At 43.2% G+C, this 20213-nt stretch overlaps 1 protein-coding gene across 1 annotated transcript; it reads left to right on the top strand.

Annotated features, from left to right (window-relative positions):
• The first annotated feature begins 14531 nt into the window (after positions 1–14531).
• Positions 14532–16945, top strand: pou3f3a (POU class 3 homeobox 3a). The gene has a single exon (XM_034110748.1). The coding sequence runs from the start codon at positions 14907–14909 to the stop codon at positions 16179–16181; it is 1275 nt and encodes a 424-aa protein (XP_033966639.1). The 5' UTR covers positions 14532–14906; the 3' UTR covers positions 16182–16945.
• The last annotated feature ends 3268 nt before the right edge of the window (positions 16946–20213 follow it).

Here is a 20213-nt window from a genome sequence, read left to right on the forward strand (position 1 = left end):
TGTGTATGCCTAACACGGATCAGGTCAAGTAAGACAGAACATTGCCTGCTTGTACGTGTTAGAGAGGATTTCCTTGTAAGAACCACTGTTCCTCCTTTTTCTCTGTGCCTTTCTTTGCACTTTTTCCCTTGTGAGAATACTACCTTGTTCCAGATTCACAATGTGTTTTTAAAAAAGCCCTTCGGGTCTGAACAAAAGGTTAAAGAACATAAGAAGCTGCGTTTACAAAATACCCATGTACAGTGTAGCGGCCAAAATCCTATAGAACTAAACCAGCCGCTGAGGCACTCGTCAGCGGATCTTACGCAGGGCAATGATCATCCAAGTCCAGACAAGAACCTCCATTTGTGCATTTTATTCCAACAATAAAGTACAATGAACAGGTTTCCTATATCTCTTTTCCTTAAGCCGGTCCTATGGCTTTCCCTTGTGTAGCTTGAAACACCCTGCTAAAAAAAAACATTTGCCTACTAGTGCTCTGGCTCCCACCTCCACCTGTCTCAAATATATACAGTTACACCAGGTGCTCTAATCGCCCAGTGCCCAAAACATGCCTTCAAAATAAAAGCATAGAAGCTACTTTAACTTATGAGACTAACTAAGAATACATTTACAATAAACACTATAAACAGCAAGAAAATAAATGTTAAACTATTAAATAATATAAAGAGATATATAGCTCCAACATACAGTATAATGTTCGTGCGGACAAGGCCTAAGTAATTATGACCCATCTTAGGGCCCTATCATGTCACTTGATATGCTGATTTAGGTTCAGGGTTTGGTCGAGTAAATTAGCCTAAAAAAGTTGATACACAAAGATCCCGAACTTTTTGGGAGTCCTGTGTCATATCTGTCTGCCCAAAAGTGTACGGCTGATAAGCAAATCAAAGCGTCCTTCCTTCAGCTCGACTGGAAAATGTTTCCTATTGTTCAAGGGCACAAACTTTGAGTCAAAGTTGACGAGTTAATTTGCACAGATTTACTTCGTCCCTGCACGCAAATCTATCAATGTGGGTGATACCAATGATTGCACTCTTTGTCAAACTAAATGATTTCCTCTCCTTCACATGTTTCCAACACACCTGCAGTCGGCTTTGTTTCCTGTATTATTCATTTTACAACAAAATATAATTTCCACGTGGCATCCTTAGCCTGCTGCTTCATTGAAAGGTCACGGCTGGTGAAAAGCAGAAGCCGGAGTACTCGCTGTGTTTTGATGTTCAGTGCTACCTATTCCCTCTCCGTAACCCCCCACGAGCCCCTCTGATCTGCTGCGCTGCTCATTAAAATACCCTCTCCACCTCCGCATTAGCATCAGAGTCATGGTCAGACGGCTTTGTGCTATAAGGGTGGAAAACAATATCAATAACAACAACACAAACAATAGTAGCCTTTGGTCCAGGGAGGAGAGGAGGAGAGGAGGAGAAAGGTCTTTGATAATGTACATCAAAGAGAGACGCTGTGTTTTCATTGCGTGCGTGCCAAGGGCGGCTCTGATCCGGCACGTGTGGAGTGAGCTTGAGGTCTGATGGTGAGCTGAGGGTCTGCAGGATGGGGTCTCAAGGATGGGAAGTCAAACATACAACCAACAAAGACTTGTTAAGTCAACCCTCGATTGACATTGACTTCCCTTTTCTGTCAGCGTTTTTATGGGAGAGTGCTTATGGGTCTTTGAATCAGGAAATGTGTGCAGGAAGGTGATACAACGTGTGAGAAGACTGCCACAGACAAAACTGTACATTTCTGAATAAAGTTGAACTTGAAACTCATGCAGGCCTCGGTGCTGAAGGAAGAGGAGAAGAAGTAGAGATTATAGTTTCCACTGAAGAAGAAGAAGAAGAAGAAGAAGAAGAAGAAGAAGAAGAAGAAGAAGAAGAAGAAGAAGAAGAAGAAGAAGAAGAAGAAGAAGAAGAAGAATCTGTGGTGTCTAGACAGTTGTGTTAAGTTAATTTATTTAGTTCAGTCCTTTTGTCTTTTGCCTTGTCTTGTGATTTCCTGTTTTATTTTGTAATAACCTTTCCCTCTCGTTTCAGAGCATTCCTGTCCTGGTGTGTTTTTCCCACCAGTGTGATTGTCAGCCCCTCCCTTAATTGTTGCCACCTGTGTCCCCTTACCTAGTGTGTATATATAGTCTGCGTCTCCCTTTGTCTTGTGTCAGTTCGTCTTGTCTCGTCAAGCCTGCCAGTCATCCCTTGATCGTGTGAAGTATATTTTTGATAGTCATGTAGATGTTTTTTGGTTTAGAGTTTTTGATCCTCCAAGTGAGCGTTTTGTGTTTGACCTTAATTAAAAGACCTTGTTAATTCTGATCTGTTTCTGGTGTTGTGCATTTGGGTCCTGAGCCTCGTGACATTCTTAACAGTACGAACTGACCAAAGAATGGACCCAGCCGACCCAGACAGGTTCAGAGCAGCTCTGCGCTCACAAGGCACGCTTTTGTCTCAGCATGACAACCAGCTGAAATCAATTGACCAGGGAGTGAGAGAATTGAGTGGTCGTCAAGAAAGCTTCCAAACATCTGTGAACAGCCACGTAAACCACCTGGCAGATCAGCTTGTTCGTGTCCTTGCCCACCTGGAAGCTGGATCTCAAACTGTTTCCGCGGCTGCACCCCTGCCTGAGGCTGTGATCCAAGGACCTACTCCTTCTTCATGCTCTCGTCTCGCATCTCCAGAGAAATTCTCCGGTGACTCAGGTGACTGTCGTCCTTTTTTAGTCCAATGCGACCTGCATTATCAACATCAGCCTTCTGCTTTTCCAACAGACCAGTCTAGTATAGCCTTCATGATAACACACTTGACTGGTAGAGCAGCAGCGTGTGCTACAGCAGAATGGGCTAGAGACTCTCCCCTTTGCAGATCACTTGGACTGTTTACTGATTCCCTTAAAAAGATTTTTGATCGTACAGCACCAGGGAGAGAAGCGGCTAAAGCTCTAGTCCAACTCAAGCAAAGAAATCAAAGAGTGTCTGATTATGCCATAGAGTTTAGGACAATAGCAGCAGACAGTGGCTGGAATGATCTGGCCTTGCTGGACGCCTTTGTAAATGGACTTTCAGGCCTTGTCAAAGATCACTTAGTCCCATTAGATCTTCCAGAAGATTTAGACTCTGTGATTGCTCTGGCTATACGAATAGATAATAGACTCTGGGATAGACAAAAAGAAAGAGAACATCCTGCAGTTCGTTCACCAAGCTCCAGGGGGCCTCCTCGTGGCATCCGGATGGGGGAGGATTCGTTTCCAGGGGTCTGGATCAAGCCTCCTTTGACAACGCCATCCACCACATCAGAGGAACCCATGCAACTTGGCCGAGCAAGACTTTCACTGGAGGAGCGGGAACGGCGCCTCCGCCAGGGCCTGTGTTTCTACTGCGGGCATCGTGGACACCTGATGGCCGCTTGCTCACTAAAAGACGGGGCTCCCCAGGCAAGAGGAGGGCGCTGGTGAGCCGACTAACTTCTGACTACTCTCCTCGTACGCTGACTCCTATCCAAGTAAAATTAGGTAAGAAAACCTTAACACAGAATGTTCTCATTGATTCAGGAGCAGACGAAAGTTTTATGGACTGGAATTTTGCCAAAAGCTTGAACATTGTCACCATGCCCTTAGCTCAACCTTTAAATGCCAGTGCCCTTGATGGAAGATTATTGTTTCAAGTCACTCACCACACAGAACCCGTCCAGGTTATCATAAATCACACCCACACAGAATTCATGACATTCCATTTATTCGACTCCGCACAACACCCTATGATTTTAGGCTTCCCATAGTTGAAAAGACATAACCCTCACATTGACTGGCGTTCTGGTAGGGTGAAGGGGTGGGGAAGAGAATGTAATCATACATGTTTGGTTTCACCAGGAGAAGTTGAAGGGCTGTCTGTAGGAAGGGTTACTTCAGGTAGTGAGGTGGAGACGAAGGAAGTAACTCATGACCATGCCTCTGACTTACCAGACCTGCCCAATGTTCCCTCCTGTTACCACAACCTGAGGGAGGTTTTCAGTAAGACTCGGGCCTCTACGTTGCCTCCTCATCGACCTTATGACTGTGCAATTGACTTACTACCAGGTGCCCCCATTCCCAAGGGACGTCTATACTCAATTTCTGGTCCTGAAAGACAATCTATGACGGATTACATTGACTCATCTCTGAAGGCGGGCCTCATTCGTCCATCGTCATCTCCTGCTGGCGCCGGATTTTTCTTCGTGGGTAAAAAAGACGGATCCCTCCGACCCTGCATAGACTACTCTCCCCTGAATGATATAACGGTAAAAAACAGGTACCCTCTCCCCCTCATTTCCACTGCTTTTGAACTGTTAAAAGGAGCTAAGATCTTCACTAAACTTGACTTGAGGAATGCCTATCACTTGGTCAGGATAAGGGAGGGGGACGAATGGAAGACTGGATTCAATACCCCCAGTGGCCACTATGAATACTTAGTAATGCCATTTGGGCTAACTAATGCTCCTGCTGTATTTCAGGCTCTTGTGAATGACGTGCTCAGACAATATTTGAATCATTTTGTGTTTGTCTACCTGGATGATATATTGATATTCTCTCCTGATGAAGAGTCCCATGTTCAGCATGTCCGCCAGGTCCTCCAAGGCCTTCTGGAAAACCAACTATTCGTGAAGGCGGAGAAATGTGAATTTCACAAGACCACTGTCTCATTCCTGGGCTTCATCATTGCTCCGGACCAGGTCAAGATGGATCCAAGCAAGGTCAGTGCTGTCGCAAATTGGCCCACACCCACCAACAGGAAGAAGGTACAGCAATTTCTTGGTTTTGCTAACTTCTACAGACGTTTCATAAGACATTTTAGCTCCATAGCTGCACCTCTCCACTCACTCACCTCAACCCATGTTCAGTTTTTGTGGACTCTACAGGCCGACAAAGCTTTCCAGGAATTGAAAAGACGGTTTACCTCTGCTCCTGTTCTCATCACTCCTGATTCACTACGGCAGTTTGTGGTGGAGGTGGATGCTTCCAATGATGGAGTTGGGGCTGTGTTGTCACAACGTTCAGCCAAGGACAGCAAACTTCACCCATGTGCTTTTCTGTCACGTAAGTTAACACCTGCTGAACGCAACTATGATGTAGGCAACAGAGAACTTTTGGCAGTCAAAACAGCGCTTGAGGAATGGAGACACTTTCTGGAGGGGTCAGAGCAACCATTCATAGTCTGGACGGATCATAAAAATCTTGAGTACATCCGAAAAGCTAAGAGACTGAACTCACGTCAGGCAAGATGGGCTTTGTTCTTCACTCGTTTTAACTTTTCCATGTCATTTAGACCCGGTTCACAAAATGTCAAGCCAGATGCACTCTCTCGTGTTTTTGATCCTGAACCCTCGGCAAAGGAACCAAAGCTCATCCTTCCACTAAACTGTGTGGTTGGAGCGGTAACTTGGCCAATAGAAACGGAGGTGAAACGAGCTAACGGTGAGAGCCCGACACCTAGGGGTTGCCCCCCAAATAGGTTGTTTGTTCCTCAAACTTTGCGTCCTAAGGTCATTCAATGGGCTCACACCTCGCTGCTCACCTGCCATCCTGGGGTAAAAAAAACATGTACGTCATCAAGCAACGGTTCTGGTGGACATCTATGGAGAAGGATGTCAAGGAGTATGTGACCGCCTGCACCATCTGCGCCAGGAATAAGACCTCTTCCAGGCCCCAGATGGGTCTGCTCAGGCCGCTGCCTATCCCCAGTCGGCCCTGGTCCGACATCTCAGTGGATTTTGTCACCGGACTGCCAGAATCCAAAGGTAACACCACCGTCCTCACGGTGGTGGATAGATTCTCTAAAATGACACATTTTATTGCTTTGCCTAAACTGCCATCGGCCAAAGAAACGGCTGAAGTGTTGTTGCACCATGTTTGTCGTCTCCACGGTTTTCCCAGGGACATCGTGTCGGACCGGGGTCCTCAGTTTGTCTCCCGTTTCTGGAGGGAGTTTTGCAGCCTCATCGGGGCCTCTGTCAGCCTCTCTTCCGGCTACCATCCCCAATCAAATGGACAAACGGAGAGACTGAATCAAGAACTGGAAACCTGCCTCCGGTGCCTGGTGTCCCAAAACCCAGCTTCTTGGAGTAAACACCTCACGTGGGTAGAATACGCCCACAACTCATTGCCTACCTCTGCCACCGGATTGACCCCGTTCCAGTGCGTCTACGGTTACCAACCTCCCATGTTCTCAGAGACAGAGAAAGAAGTCATGGTTCCCTCGGCACACGCACTGGTCAGGCGCTGTCATGGCATTTGAGCTTCAGCACGTCGGGTCCTCCTTAGGACTTCGGCCCGCATGAAAAAAGCGGCTGATCGGCATCGCCGTCCTGCACCTGTGTACAGACCGGGTCAGAAAGTGTGGCTATCCACCAGAGACTTGCCCCTGAACGTAGTCTCTAGGAAGCTGGCACCAAGATTTGTAGGCCCATTCACTGTGGAAAAGTGTATTAACCCTGTGTCTGTTCGTTTGCGCCTGCCTAGGTCACTCAGAGTCCATCCAACATTCCACGTAAGCAAACTCAAGCCGGTCAAGGAAAGCAAAATGGTTCCCGCTTCCAAGCCCCCCCCTCCTCCCAGGCTCATTGATGGAGGTCTAGTCTACACTGTCAAGCGTCTGCTGAAGGTCAGAAAACGAGGAAGGGGTCAGCAGTTTTTAGTGGACTGGGAGGGTTATGGACCGGAAGAGCGGGAATGGATCCCGTCTAGCTTCATCGTGGACCAGAACCTGATAAAGGATTTTTACAAAAGCCATCCTGAACTCGCTGGGCCGTCCGGAGCCGTCCGTAAAGGAGGGGGTACTGTGGTGTCTAGACAGTTGTGTTAAGTTAATTTATTTAGTTCAGTCCTTTTGTCTTTTGCCTTGTCTTGTGATTTCCTGTTTTATTTTGTAATAACCTTTCCCTCTCGTTTCAGAGCATTCCTGTCCTGGTGTGTTTTTCCCACCAGTGTGATTGTCAGCCCCTCCCTTAATTGTTGCCACCTGTGTCCCCTTACCTAGTGTGTATATATAGTCTGCGTCTCCCTTTGTCTTGTGTCAGTTCGTCTTGTCTCGTCAAGCCTGCCAGTCATCCCTTGATCGTGTGAAGTATATTTTTGATAGTCATGTAGATGTTTTTGATCCTCCAAGTGAGCGTTTTGTGTTTGACCTTAATTAAAAGACCTTGTTAATTCTGATCGGTTTCTGGTGTTGTGCATTTGGGTCCTGAGCCTCGTGACATTCTTAACAGTATCTTGCCCAAGGATACATCGACATGTTGGCTGCATGGGCTGGGATCGAACCCACAACCTTCTGGTTGAAAGACGACCGCACTCCCTCGCATCCACAGTCGCCCAAGGAGAAGAAGAAGGAGAAATTACAGATACAGACAAAAACGTGAAACAAAACAAGATCAGATCAACATAAGAAATAACATGAAATAGCTACAGTGAGAGAAAACCAAACAAATCAAAATGTTTTGAAAATGTCAAGAGTTTTCTGTACAGTACCAATATACAAGGAGACGGAGTTACACAGTTAAAGGACACTAAAACAGTTTGCTAGTATATCAAGTAAGGCAGGGGTGTCAAACTCAAGGCCCGGGGGCCAAATCCGGCCCGCAACTTCATTTTATGTGGCCCCACAAGAGCTTGCAAAGAATATCATGTTTGTTATACGGTTACATGGCGATATACAGAAACACATTGCCCATACATGGAGCACAATGCTTCTCAAATTTGACTTTTTTCTCAGATTTGACTTTTTTTTCAAAATGTCACTTATTTTGGGGGATTTGGCTTTTCTTTTTAAATCATTGTGACATTCTCAATGAAGAGACTTGCAATTATTTGCCCTAGACTTCTGCTTTCAGACCTAGTTAATTATGAAGTTATTACCCTATCCTATAATCCAATGCAGAGGCAATGATGTCATAATACATTATTTTATAAATATTAAATATTGATATATGTATTTTTATATAGTCTTAAAGTTACAACCGGCCCTTTGAGTGCAACCATAATGCAAATGTGGCCCGTGATGAAATTGAGTTTGACACCCCTGATGTAAGGGTTTGAAATCAATAACAACTTCCGCTGACCATAATGGAAACATGTGGGTGATATGGCCTTTTCCATACGACAAAATAAAAACCTCAATCTTCTTCATCACTGAACTCATCGGTCACTCTGCATGCTCCCTTCACTGAACACTTACTCACTTTGGCAAGAAGTTCCATTTCTTGTGAGATACTAGAAATAGCTTTTTAGTGTGCAGTGTTAATGTGAAACTCCCCTCACTGTGCGGTGAACACGTGTTCAAACCAAAGCTGCGTGACATTGCTAACCTGCTGTGTTTAACGTATTGATAGTATTTATATAATTAGATTAATCTTATGTCTTGATTGATGCGTACGCTGATCCGCACAGTAGTATCTTCTAGAAGCTTGTGAATTCCCCAACTGGATCCATAAGGTGTAACCAATGATAATACATGATACATTATTTGTTGATAATATGGAGTACTATTTTCTAAATCTGCAACAATTCCCTCTTAGATGTTTGGTTGGAGTATAAAGTAGCAGCAAGTAGAAATACTCAATTAACCCAATTACTCCAAATTGTACTAAATGTAATTACTGTCCACCACGATTCAGAAGTCACTTAATATTTCAGTATCTGATACTTCCTTCTCTCCCTCCGATCCCACCTGAGAAATCATCGTCACTACAGAGAGCCTTTATAAGCCTGCGGAGCTCGGTGGGAGCTTCAGAGAGAAATCTGTCCATTCATGGAGCCGGCGGCCCTGAGGGACTCCGGCTGTTTGCCTTGGCTCGCTCCGGGCCGGGCACAGGGCTGCAGTGTCCGGAGCCACAGGCTGCAGCTGAAGGTATTTCCTGACTGGGTTTCTCAGCGTACCGCGTTAGAGACTAGAGGAAGACGACAGATCTTTAGATGGAGAACATGGACACAAACTCATCATGGAGCGGCTCAATTTCCAGTTCAGTTTGAGTCGCCCAGAGGCTAAGCTTGGCTATAAACTGCGACGCGTTTTCAATGAGAAAGTCCATACTGAAGTAAGATAGTTTGACGATATGTAAGAAACAAAATCAAAACACAGTTACTATTCTTTCACACACACATACGGGTTTTGGGCCGAGGGCGACACCATACTTCCGGTATGCGCCATTTCACGCGAGGTGCAAGCAGAATATCATAGTCTATTGCCTTAATCAATATAGTCAACTCTAAAATACCACATATATGCAATGGCATGATAATATTATTGTGACAAGTGGGGTATTCACCTGGTGTTTCCAGAAGATAGACGTAGATGCAGCCAAAATCGACGAAGGCCACTTTCAAGCTTCGTTTTTCCAGACATCTGCAGGCAGCCTGTAAAGGCAATCCGACAACCCACACAGCTCTAGTTTACGCTGGTAACGACCTAGAGCACACCCCTCAAGTCCAGAGATGTAATCCGAAGACATGCAGCGATTTCTTCGGTGGTTAATTCAGAAAAAAAATCTAGTGCGCTCTGCCTGGCTACGTTAGCTAGCTGTTTATATTAGCACCTCCAGGATATTAGCACCTCCAGGGAAATGGCGTATTTATATATATATATGGCGCGCGTTGCATTGTGGGTAGCTCGTGACGTCACTGTGTGTGAAAGAATATGGACAAAACAGTCAACAGAAAAAATGACAGCACAAGCTCACCCTCTGTCATCCGCACTCCACATGAAACATGTGACCTATATACACAAACCACACCCATGTGACAATTAACGGAAGTGCTCAACAAAAACAAATAAAAGTGACGTAAACAAATAATAATATAACTAATAAGCTCAGGCTAGGTAGCATTGTGGCTGCTACACATCAGGAGTGGGAAGACACACACCAAACCACAAGTGTAGTCCCATCTTTGTTTCAGTTCACGAACCTTGGTAAACGGAAATTAAAAAGCTTCTTTAAAACCCAACTTGCATGATTTCCCCCCCCCCCCCCTTGCCATATAAGTACATATAGGCCGTGTCTTTATCCGAATGCACTAAACCCCACGAGTCTCATCTTTTCTCAATTTCCTCCAGATGTTTCTCTTCTCTCCGTGCATTTTGTTTTGGTTTAGCATAAGTATTCAGCAAAGACGTCTGCCTCTAACGGGCTATCATCCCAGGAACATCTTTCCCTATTTTTGTCATGCATATGGACACTTCACATTTCAGACCCTGCACACACCTGCAAGCACCTGTACACACACACACACACACACACACACACACACACACACACACACACACACACACACACACACACACACACACACACACACACACACACACACACACACACACACACACACACACACACACACACACACACACACACACACACACACACACACACACACACACACACACACACACACACACACACACACACACAGAAGAAGAGAGATGAGTGGTGTCTTTGTACCCTTTCCTAAATGTGGTCTCCCTCTCTGCTGTTCCTTGTCACTTTGGTCCCTTTCAAACGATCCATTGGGATTAATGAATGTAATTTCCACAAATTAATTCCCCCTATTCCCTCATAATGGGCTGAACCACAACAGTGTTTAGCTGCTGCATCTGTCCATTGGGTGTCATCATCATTGGGGTTGGTAATTGACTATTCGTAGTAAACAGCTCCTTCTTTCCTTTAACCCGCCCTCTGTCTGAGCAGACCCTCCACACCCCGTGGACGTTAAGGAATAGAAAATGATTTACCGACGAGCAAACGTCACAGTGCATTAAGGCCAGTACATTTAAATATAATTGGTCATGTTTGTCTCGTATTTCTGCGTGTGAATGAGGGGTTTTGGAAGTAAATGTACTTTGATCATTTCCATGGGTACCATGTGTTTGCTCTCTATCTGTACACTGTGCTCTTCATGTTTCCTCTGCTTCCGATTGGAGCGCTCAGCAGGGGGCTGGGGGTAGGGACTCCCACTGTGAAGGGTCTCTGGCTCAGGGAGAGCTGAAGGTCAAACACACTCATGATCAGAACCACAGGATGACTCTGAAGACGTGGATTATAACAAAAGTGCTGGGATGAAAGCCACGGAGGGAAATCCTGTTCTTGTGCTTGGACTTGTTCAACATACATGAAACAAGAAATCAATTGAAAAGAAAGTACAATTTTGTGTTTTAATCACCTGATACCAACTTTACGCCATGAAGAATGACATGTTGTCATATTCTCTGCAATGAATATTAATAAATGTAATAATGCGGAAATATGAACAACATATCTGTCTTTCTCAGACGTTAATGTTGTGTTTCCTCTTCCTGTTTGTGTTTATTCTCCCTTCTTAATTAGTCAGACCCTTGACCGGCAAAGCAAACACGACGTGAACAAGAGAGAAATAATCTGTTTCTTTGGAATGGAAAACTCCTGGAGCCCAGATGAAGGTTTTTGTTTTTTTCTCTTTCGCAATTTTGGTGGATACATTAGCATATTTCAAAAGTCTACCAAAGAAAATAGCCCAGGGCAGAAATGGCCGATCTGCATATTGAAGACTCAACAGAGGGCGAAGAGCGGGAGAGAGAGAACGAGAGGAAGGGAGAGAAAGTCTTTGAGTAAATGATTTGAAGAAGATCTCAAATAAACAATAACATAAATTAGCCGACAGTGTCGTGTTTATTATGCTGGATTAATTGCAGTATTTGCTACAACTACAACTATTTGCTTGCTTGTGAAGCAGTTTCTCTCCGTGTGTGAGAGAGAGAGAGAGAGAGAGTGAGTGAGCAGAGAGAAAAATGTGCATCATAAGAAGGCCTCTTCACCCAGCTTCCTTCATGAATAACAAATAGAGACCCAGCGCTGCGACCAGCCAGCACAACACATGAAAAACATTAGAGCATTCCCTCAGTCGTCTGGTTTCTCCACGTTGTGCTGCCAGGCTGGAAAGATGTGAAGCTCTGCGGCGCTTCAGAGCAGCTTCTCTGATTTGACTGAACACGGCTCAACAATAAACAGGTTTTATAGACTGTGGAATAAATAATTGCTAATTTTTTAAAGTTGTAAACTTCTCTATTAATACTTATACATATGCTATGATTTATAGAAAGCCATACAAAACGTTTCAGACACTTGTTTTAGTTATTAATAGAGGGCTATCCCAATACTCGGCTAGAGGTTGTTAATATTAATTTATTTTGTATTTTAAGAAATGGCCCTCGTATACTTTTAGATTTACAGATGAATTACTGACAAGTGCAAGCCATTATTAAAACCTCATACATTGCAATATTGACAATAACACCATTTATTGTCGGGTTAGTGAAATCTTAACTTTGATAAAAAACGTTGCCATATCTGTTGATCTATTATCTCTGTTCCGATATGAAACATGATTCCTGGATAAAATGATCATGCACTTTTCACATCTGTTATATATTGATCTTTGAATGTCATCTTTATCATTTACTTAATCACCATTCACTTCATTATTGTTTTGTTTAAACTACAAAGACATTGTCATTCCAGAAGGTGTTGTAAAAGAAGTTGAAATTGTGAAAATAAAGTCATTGATGAAACGCAAACCTAAACTAAACATTTGGAGAATTTAGAAAGTAAAAGAAAGTGTGTTTTATGTGGTGCATGAAAATGTTATGTGTGTTTTTAATTTACCGGGTAGACCACTATACACAGTTTAACCACAAAACATCTGAAGAAACGCGGCAGAGCATCTGGAAGACAACTTGTGTATTAAAAATAAAGATGTTTATATTTTTCAAGCGGTATTTGAAAGGAGTGCGTTGGATTTCCTTTATATTCATTCTTGTGCCATTAGGTTAAAGGGTAACGCAGATGTATTGCAGAATTTAAATAAAGCAGACCGTGAATGCAGAGTGTCTTATTGCGCAATGTGTCTTTCAGTCAGTGATGTCTTTAGTTGAGTTAGTTTTATGAGTGTCGTTGTGCTTACTCTGCGATAAACCCCAGGCCCCCCTCAGCATTACTCACTGAGTATTGTGAACTTAAAGTACTTCAAAACAGCCTAATAATAATATCAGGATATGACATACACATTTCTGCTTGTGCTGATAATGCATTTGTTTGTGGTGCAATGTACAGTTAATACTATATTCAAGTTCAATTTGAAGTACTTTTATAAACATCTATTCTAGGTAAATATATTACTTTTTTACTCCAAAACATTTATCTAATATCTTTAGTGACTACTACCTTGCAAGTGATAATATTTAATAATAACTATACATCGACAAATACATTAAGATGTATATGATAACAGATTCAACTATCTAGAATTAAGTCCTTCTTTACCACTAGTGGCATTAAAGTGAAGTTGTATTAATAATTATAATGCAGAAATATAAAATATAAAGTTTATATTCTGAATATTCAGTATAGTTTAACTTTTAGTAAATTCTTTATATATGCACATACTTTTTTCAAGTTAGTTGCAGGACTTTTACTCATAACATACTTATCTAAAAGCTCAGAGTACTTCATCCACCAATATTTATTATATATATTGTATATTGCAACACATTTGAGTTACTTTTTTCAAACTTAACCACAACCTAAAACTAGATAAGTCTAAACATAGTTTGAACATGAAAAACTGTACATGTATAATTGTGGATTCAAAATTCAAATGTTATGGTAAAAGTCTCAGTTTATGTTGCAGGGTGAATTTGTGTGTCCATTTATCTTTTACCTTTTGGATGAGATCCAAGACAAATCCTCAGAGCTGAAAAACATAAATTAGCACATTTATTTTGCGGCACCTGGCTCTCTCCTGCAGTCACAAAACGTCCTGCTTCTCAGACGGTGCTTCACCCTCTCAAGGCCCGGGAAACTGAGCCAAATCCGTGGTAGAAAATGTGCCACGACACGTTTGTTTAACAGGCCATGCAGAAACTGACCCATGGAAACATCCAGAACTGGGGTGTTGTTTTTTGAAGGATGGAAACTAGTGCGGTGCGTTACGCCACTGTGGCCTTCCTTTACCATATGAAAGGGAGAGTGCATTAAGATGCAAGAGGCGTACCAACAGCGTACATGTACCAAAGAGCCGAGGATCCTTGACACCAGCCTCGGTCACGTTAATATAAAAGAGAAACCTTGTTCTGTATACATATTGAAATATACCGCACCTCATAATCTGTGTTAAAATAATAATAATAATAATAATAATAATAATAATAATAATAAAATAATAAAAATAATAACCAAACCGAACCATTACCTATATTATTCATTATAATATCATGATTATTATTGTGTATATGTTTAAACTAGTGTTATTTTTGTTGTTGTTGCAGGATTTCCATCTCCAGCTATTATCGTCTGTCTTATTTCTATTGTAATATTTGTCTTTATCTTTGCTTTTATTCCTGCTGCTGTAACTTTGTGCACCCGAGGCTGGACTGAGACACAGCTCCTCTCTGACTGCGCGTCCAATCAGCAGGAGCTCTGCAGAGGCTTTATGTTGTAATTGGATGGAGATGGGAGAGGAATACGCAGCCTTGGCACAACGTAAACACATGCTCGTTTTCTTCTCTGCGCAGAGGACTGGCAGAGCAGTGAGCGAAACTACCGAGAGGACTAGACAGACTTTACATTATTTTCATTCATTTAATCGCTTTAAAACATTAATATCAGTGGTTTTAGGTGAGTGTGCTCCTCGTTTTGGCACAGGACAAGGTGTTTCCCATCAGCTCCGTGGATTACGCACGGCGGAGCTCCCGGGACAGAGAAAAGTTTTGAAGTTTTGTTGAACCGGAATGCTGCACAATCTAACCAAAATCACCTGAGCCTCTATGGAGTGACTTCCTGCTTTCTTTAAGACTGCATTTATGTATGGATTAGAATAACATTTACCAAAGGAGAGAGAGAGATATCTGAAGATTTATGCATTGGGGGATGGCAACAGCCACCTCCAGTCCTTACCTCGCCAGCAGCAGGATTTTGTCCAGCCCGGTGCTTCACTCTGATCGGAGGGTCGGGGGCATGCAGCCGGGCAGCACCGCTGTGACCACGGTGTCTAGTGGATACAGAGGGGACCCTTCAGTCAAGATGGTGCAGAGCGATTTCATGCAGGGAGCCATGGTGGCGAGCAACGGGGGGCACATGCTGAGCCATGCCCACCAGTGGGTGACATCGTTGCCTCACGCAGCAGCCGCAGCAGCTGCAGCCGCAGCGGCAGCAGCCGAGGCCGGCTCCCCGTGGCCCCCCAGCTCCCAGCCGCAGGACGTGAAGAGGGGCAGGGAAGACCTCCATACAGGCACCGCTCTGCACCACAGACCCCCACACCTGGGGACGCATCAGGCGCACCAGGGAAGTTGGGGAGGCTCTTCCGCGGCGCACATCAGCATCACCGAGGGGCAGCAGCAGCAGCAGCAGCAACAGTCGCTCATTTACTCCCAGCCTGGGTTCACTGTCAACGGGATGCTTAGCTCCCACGCCGGGCAGAGCCTCATGCACCACGGGGTGTTGCGCGGGGAGTCCCCGGAACTCGACCACGGGAACCACCATAACCACCATCACCACCACAACAACAACAACCACCACACGCATCACAGCCAGCACCACGGGGTGAACCACGAGCCGCACTCAGACGAGGACACGCCGACGTCTGATGACTTGGAGCTTTTCGCCAAACTGTTCAAGCAGCGGCGGATCAAGCTGGGCTTCACGCAGGCAGACGTGGGTCTCGCTTTGGGCACCCTGTACGGCAACGTGTTCTCACAGACCACCATCTGCAGGTTTGAGGCGCTCCAGCTGAGCTTTAAGAACATGTGCAAGCTGAAGCCTTTGCTGAACAAGTGGCTGGAAGAAGCCGACTCCACCACCGGGAGTCCGACCTGCATCGATAAGATGGCCACGCAGGGCAGGAAGAGGAAAAAGCGCACGTCGATCGAAGTGAGCGTAAAAGGCGCGTTGGAGAGCCACTTCCTCAAGTGTCCCAAGCCTGCCGCCCAGGAGATCACCTCTCTGGCGGACTCCCTGCAGCTGGAGAAGGAGGTGGTCAGGGTCTGGTTCTGCAACCGCAGGCAGAAAGAGAAGCGCATGACGCCGCCAGGACTGCCTCGCACCCCGGAGGACGCGTACTCGCAGGTGGGCAGCATGGGACCGGACACACCGTCACCCTCCATAGACTGCAAGAGGATGTACAGCGACACGTGAAAATAACTTACCGGACACTAAATCAGAACTTTTTTTAGATAATATGTCATGTTTCCCCAAATTATAGCATAATTCATAACATTTTCTTACATGTCATGTTCTATGGTCCTCGATAATGTTGTTTCCAAGTTGTACTCGTTTGAGAGCAGAACACTTTTATGCATCCTTTGGTATTTTCCTGCACTATGAATCAGCCTTTGGGACAGAAAATGAAAAAAAAGTCTGAACAGAAAATGAAAAAAAGTTTATTAATCGCGATGTGTGTTCACCAAAAGAGCCTACGGGCATTTTCTCAATCTGATACCAAGAGATTCACATGTTTCCACATCTTGGTAATGTTCAACATAAAAGTTCCCCTTTAATGCTGCAGAGTTTGATGTCCCACTGGCTAAACAGGGTTATTGCCAATGTTTCTTTTATATGAAAGACATTGGTTTAATGCGCTTTATTCAGCATTAAGTGTTTTTTAATGAGCAATAATTTATCTTCCTTCAAATGTGTTTCTAACTTTTGTGTTGTGTGTCAGTGGATTTGTGTTGTGACACAGTCAGTGATCAAAGAGCGACTTAAAGTAAAACCAGTATTGTGTTTTTTCATTCATAGGAAACTCCTTTTTGTCAAAATAGCAAACATTCCTTTAAGTTTATGTATAAGTTAGTCTGCTGTGTGTTTTCTGGTGTTGATTTGGTCTATTTATTTATTTTCCACTGTGTTTATTTTCATGGAATAGACAAAGTATTTAATAAATTTGACTTAAGAAATAATTGTGTTGAGATACCTTAGACTCACAAACACCCACAAACATGTATTCTGCTGCTTTTCAGTGGCTTCGGTCGAACAAACCGCAAAGTTATTCGTGACAAATTGTAATATCTGCGTATATGTTAAAAAGTCTAAAAAATAATGTTATTCTGCCTTGGCTTTCCTCTTAATAGTTTCTTATTGAGAGCAATGACTAGTCAGTTAATTAAAAATTTAAATCATAAACTCACAGAATAGTTCAATCATTCTTCAATTTAATAAAATTGATTTGCTGTTTCCAGCCTCTTCGATTGGACAACATGAACATTTTTGTTTCGTTGTTGCCATATATGATACTAAACGGACATTTATAGTTTTGGACTGTTGAAATACAAATAATTAACATATTCTTTAGCAGTCAGAAAGCCGGTATAGCTACAACTTGTAAATGTATTCGATGTCTGCTGGAAAAAAGCTGTTTTTCAAACCGGTTGTTATACTCTTTAAAAATAACTCTAAAGGAAAGCACTTAGTGTTGCAAAGATAACTATTGCAGAGAAAAACAGAAACAGAATGAAACAAGATACCTAGGAGGTTCGTAGAAAGCAGTCACACAAATAATAATCATAACAGTAATACATTTAATTATCGAGCGCTTTTCAAGATATTCAAAGACACTTTAGAGGGTGAGCATTCTTAAAAACATCCATAAAACAACACACTTAAAATATGCAAAACAAAATCAATCAAAGTGATCTATTACAACATTTCCCAGCTTGTAGGCCTCCGAGTTGTGTTCATAAATATAAAATCATCTGTTTCAACATTCCACAGCTCTTATGTGTTGACATCACTGAATCTGATTGAACTCCTCACGGGTCTCAAACATTGATAATAACTCGAACAACAAACAGATACATTTCCACAAAGGGAATGCACCTAGTGTCGCAAAAGTGAACAAATAAGCAAAAACAGACTGAACAAAATGACACGATGTGCCAGGTCAGGTTCAAATAAAGCATACAGTCACATACATATCAAATCACCTGTTTCCACATTTCCCAGCTCTTAAGTGTTGACACTATTGAATCTGATTGAACTCCTCACATGCGTCTCTCCTTGGTGTGATATACGCTGCAGCACCATACATCCAGTGGACCGAGCTCCTGGATGGCAGCCAGCAGAGGTCGGCCATCCCAGCTGGCAGTTCACCTCGGCAGCGGTTGCCAAGGTGACAGCGAGATGGAGGGACACGAGGCGGCGGGTATTTTGCCACAGATGATGGGTTTGGCAGATATACATGTCGGCAGTAAGAAGCTCGGGACGTGAGAAACAATCTGTGTTTTACTCTCTCTGTCTCTCATGCACACAAACAAACAGAAACACGTCAGCTAATGAGCTAATACCGCAAATCTAACGTCGTATTGATTTGTGGAAGATCATTTGGGAGCCGTGGAAACAAAGGCCAAAGGGAGGTCAAAGGTCAGCTGTTACAGTAGCTGCGAACAAACCAAACAGAACACACAGAAATAAACACAAACCTGGAAGTTAATGTTTCACTGCAAATGTCACATTTAGAATTGTTGTTGGAGTACTTGCCACCGTTTGTCTTTCAGAAGCTTCCACATGGACATAGAAAAACTAAAAAATATGACTGATACACACACTTCTGGTAACCATGGCATTCTTTTTATGAATTTCGTCACTACCTGTGTTAGAAAGAGAGATAAATCAACGTGTTTCTACGTGTGTGTGTGTGTGTGTGTGTGTGTGTGTGTGTGTGTGTGTGTGTGTGTGTGTGTGTGTGTGTGTGTGTGTGTGTGTCTTTTCTGACATTTGGCAGGATTTAAGGGGAAACTCGTATAAATAGCAGCCTGCCTGCATGAATGGGTGGCTTGAGTTGGTCTTTAGCAGTAACTCTTGGTTAATTTTGAATCCCTTAGTAGTAGGTTAAAGGGGAGACGATTAAAAATAAAGAATACATGGTAATGAAACTTCCCCAGCTTCTGTGACTGACACATAAAAAAGCAGATGCAATAGATACACAAGTTTTGATATAAAATCCTGAGAAAACTGTCTTATTATTGGGCAGACAAAAGTCAAATAATAACGACAGAGTGATTAAAAATTGCGTTAGCTTCAGATAAATTAGCCAAATAAGATTTTCACCAGACGATAAAAATACTAAAAACACTTTTACTGACACATTTCTTCTTTACGAAATGATGACGCTCAAAGCTTGTCGGCATTAAGTAACTGAATGTAAAACAGCTAGAACACACAGCGCTCGGTCATGACAACCTGTCCCAGTCTTCACATAAACACACAATGTTCATGTAAATTAACCATCCCGCCTGCTCTCAGCGACACATCAACATCACACAGGGGTGGAAAGGTGGCACCACAGCTCACAGTAATCATCTACCGGTCCCTCGTAACATGATGTAATTCCCCCGAGCTTCAAAATGCTGAATTCTCTGATAAAAATGGAGGCGAAATCTAAGCTCGCAGGATTGCAGTGTGATCCCCTCAAAGCTTAGCGATGTAAAGATGGGAGATAAGGCTGGAATTGAGGGATAAAGAGCCCTTTAAAGGGGGTTTGTCATCACACAACGCGTAGGTGTCTTCTCTGAATATTAATGTTGGGATCTCAAGGTAAAAGCTGATGATGTTACAGTGACCTGAACCCAAAACCATCAATCAAAAGAAATGGCTAGGCTCACATGAACACCCTGAAACGTGTAGAAAGTGCTTGAGCATAATGTGGTACTTACATGAGGTATTATCGCCACTGCAGTATTGTTTCTTTCATCAGTGAAACAGTCAAAATGTTATTAGCTCCCCCAACAGAACATGCTAATATGATTGCTCATAATTGCTCTTAAAGCCTTGTTCAGAGGTACTTTACGTAAAGCAATTATGGCATGATAATCGCCTTCTGCATGTTTGTGACTCACAGTTTGGGCCAGTGCTACATACGCACAAACTAAAGAAAAGCAGGTGTTAATGCACAACTATTTCACTGTGGGTTGCACATTATCAGCCCTCACTGGTTAATGTTAATTATTTCCACATTGCTGAGATGGGTTAAGCACTAAAGTCTAACACTGATTAACACACTGTGGCTTCCTCGGTGTGACTTAACGCGCATGGAGTCAGACGCAGCGGCATGCCTGTATAAAAGTCAAAATAATTTATTTTAGATTCTTGTAATTTTCTGTGTGAATGTATTCAAATGTCTAAATGTAACAGGGAAACTAGTCCACACAAGACTCAATCATCTCAAAGTCA

The sequence above is a fragment of the Pseudochaenichthys georgianus genome, chromosome 21 (assembly GCF_902827115.2).
Source record: "Pseudochaenichthys georgianus chromosome 21, fPseGeo1.2, whole genome shotgun sequence".
NCBI lineage: Eukaryota > Metazoa > Chordata > Actinopteri > Perciformes > Channichthyidae > Pseudochaenichthys > Pseudochaenichthys georgianus.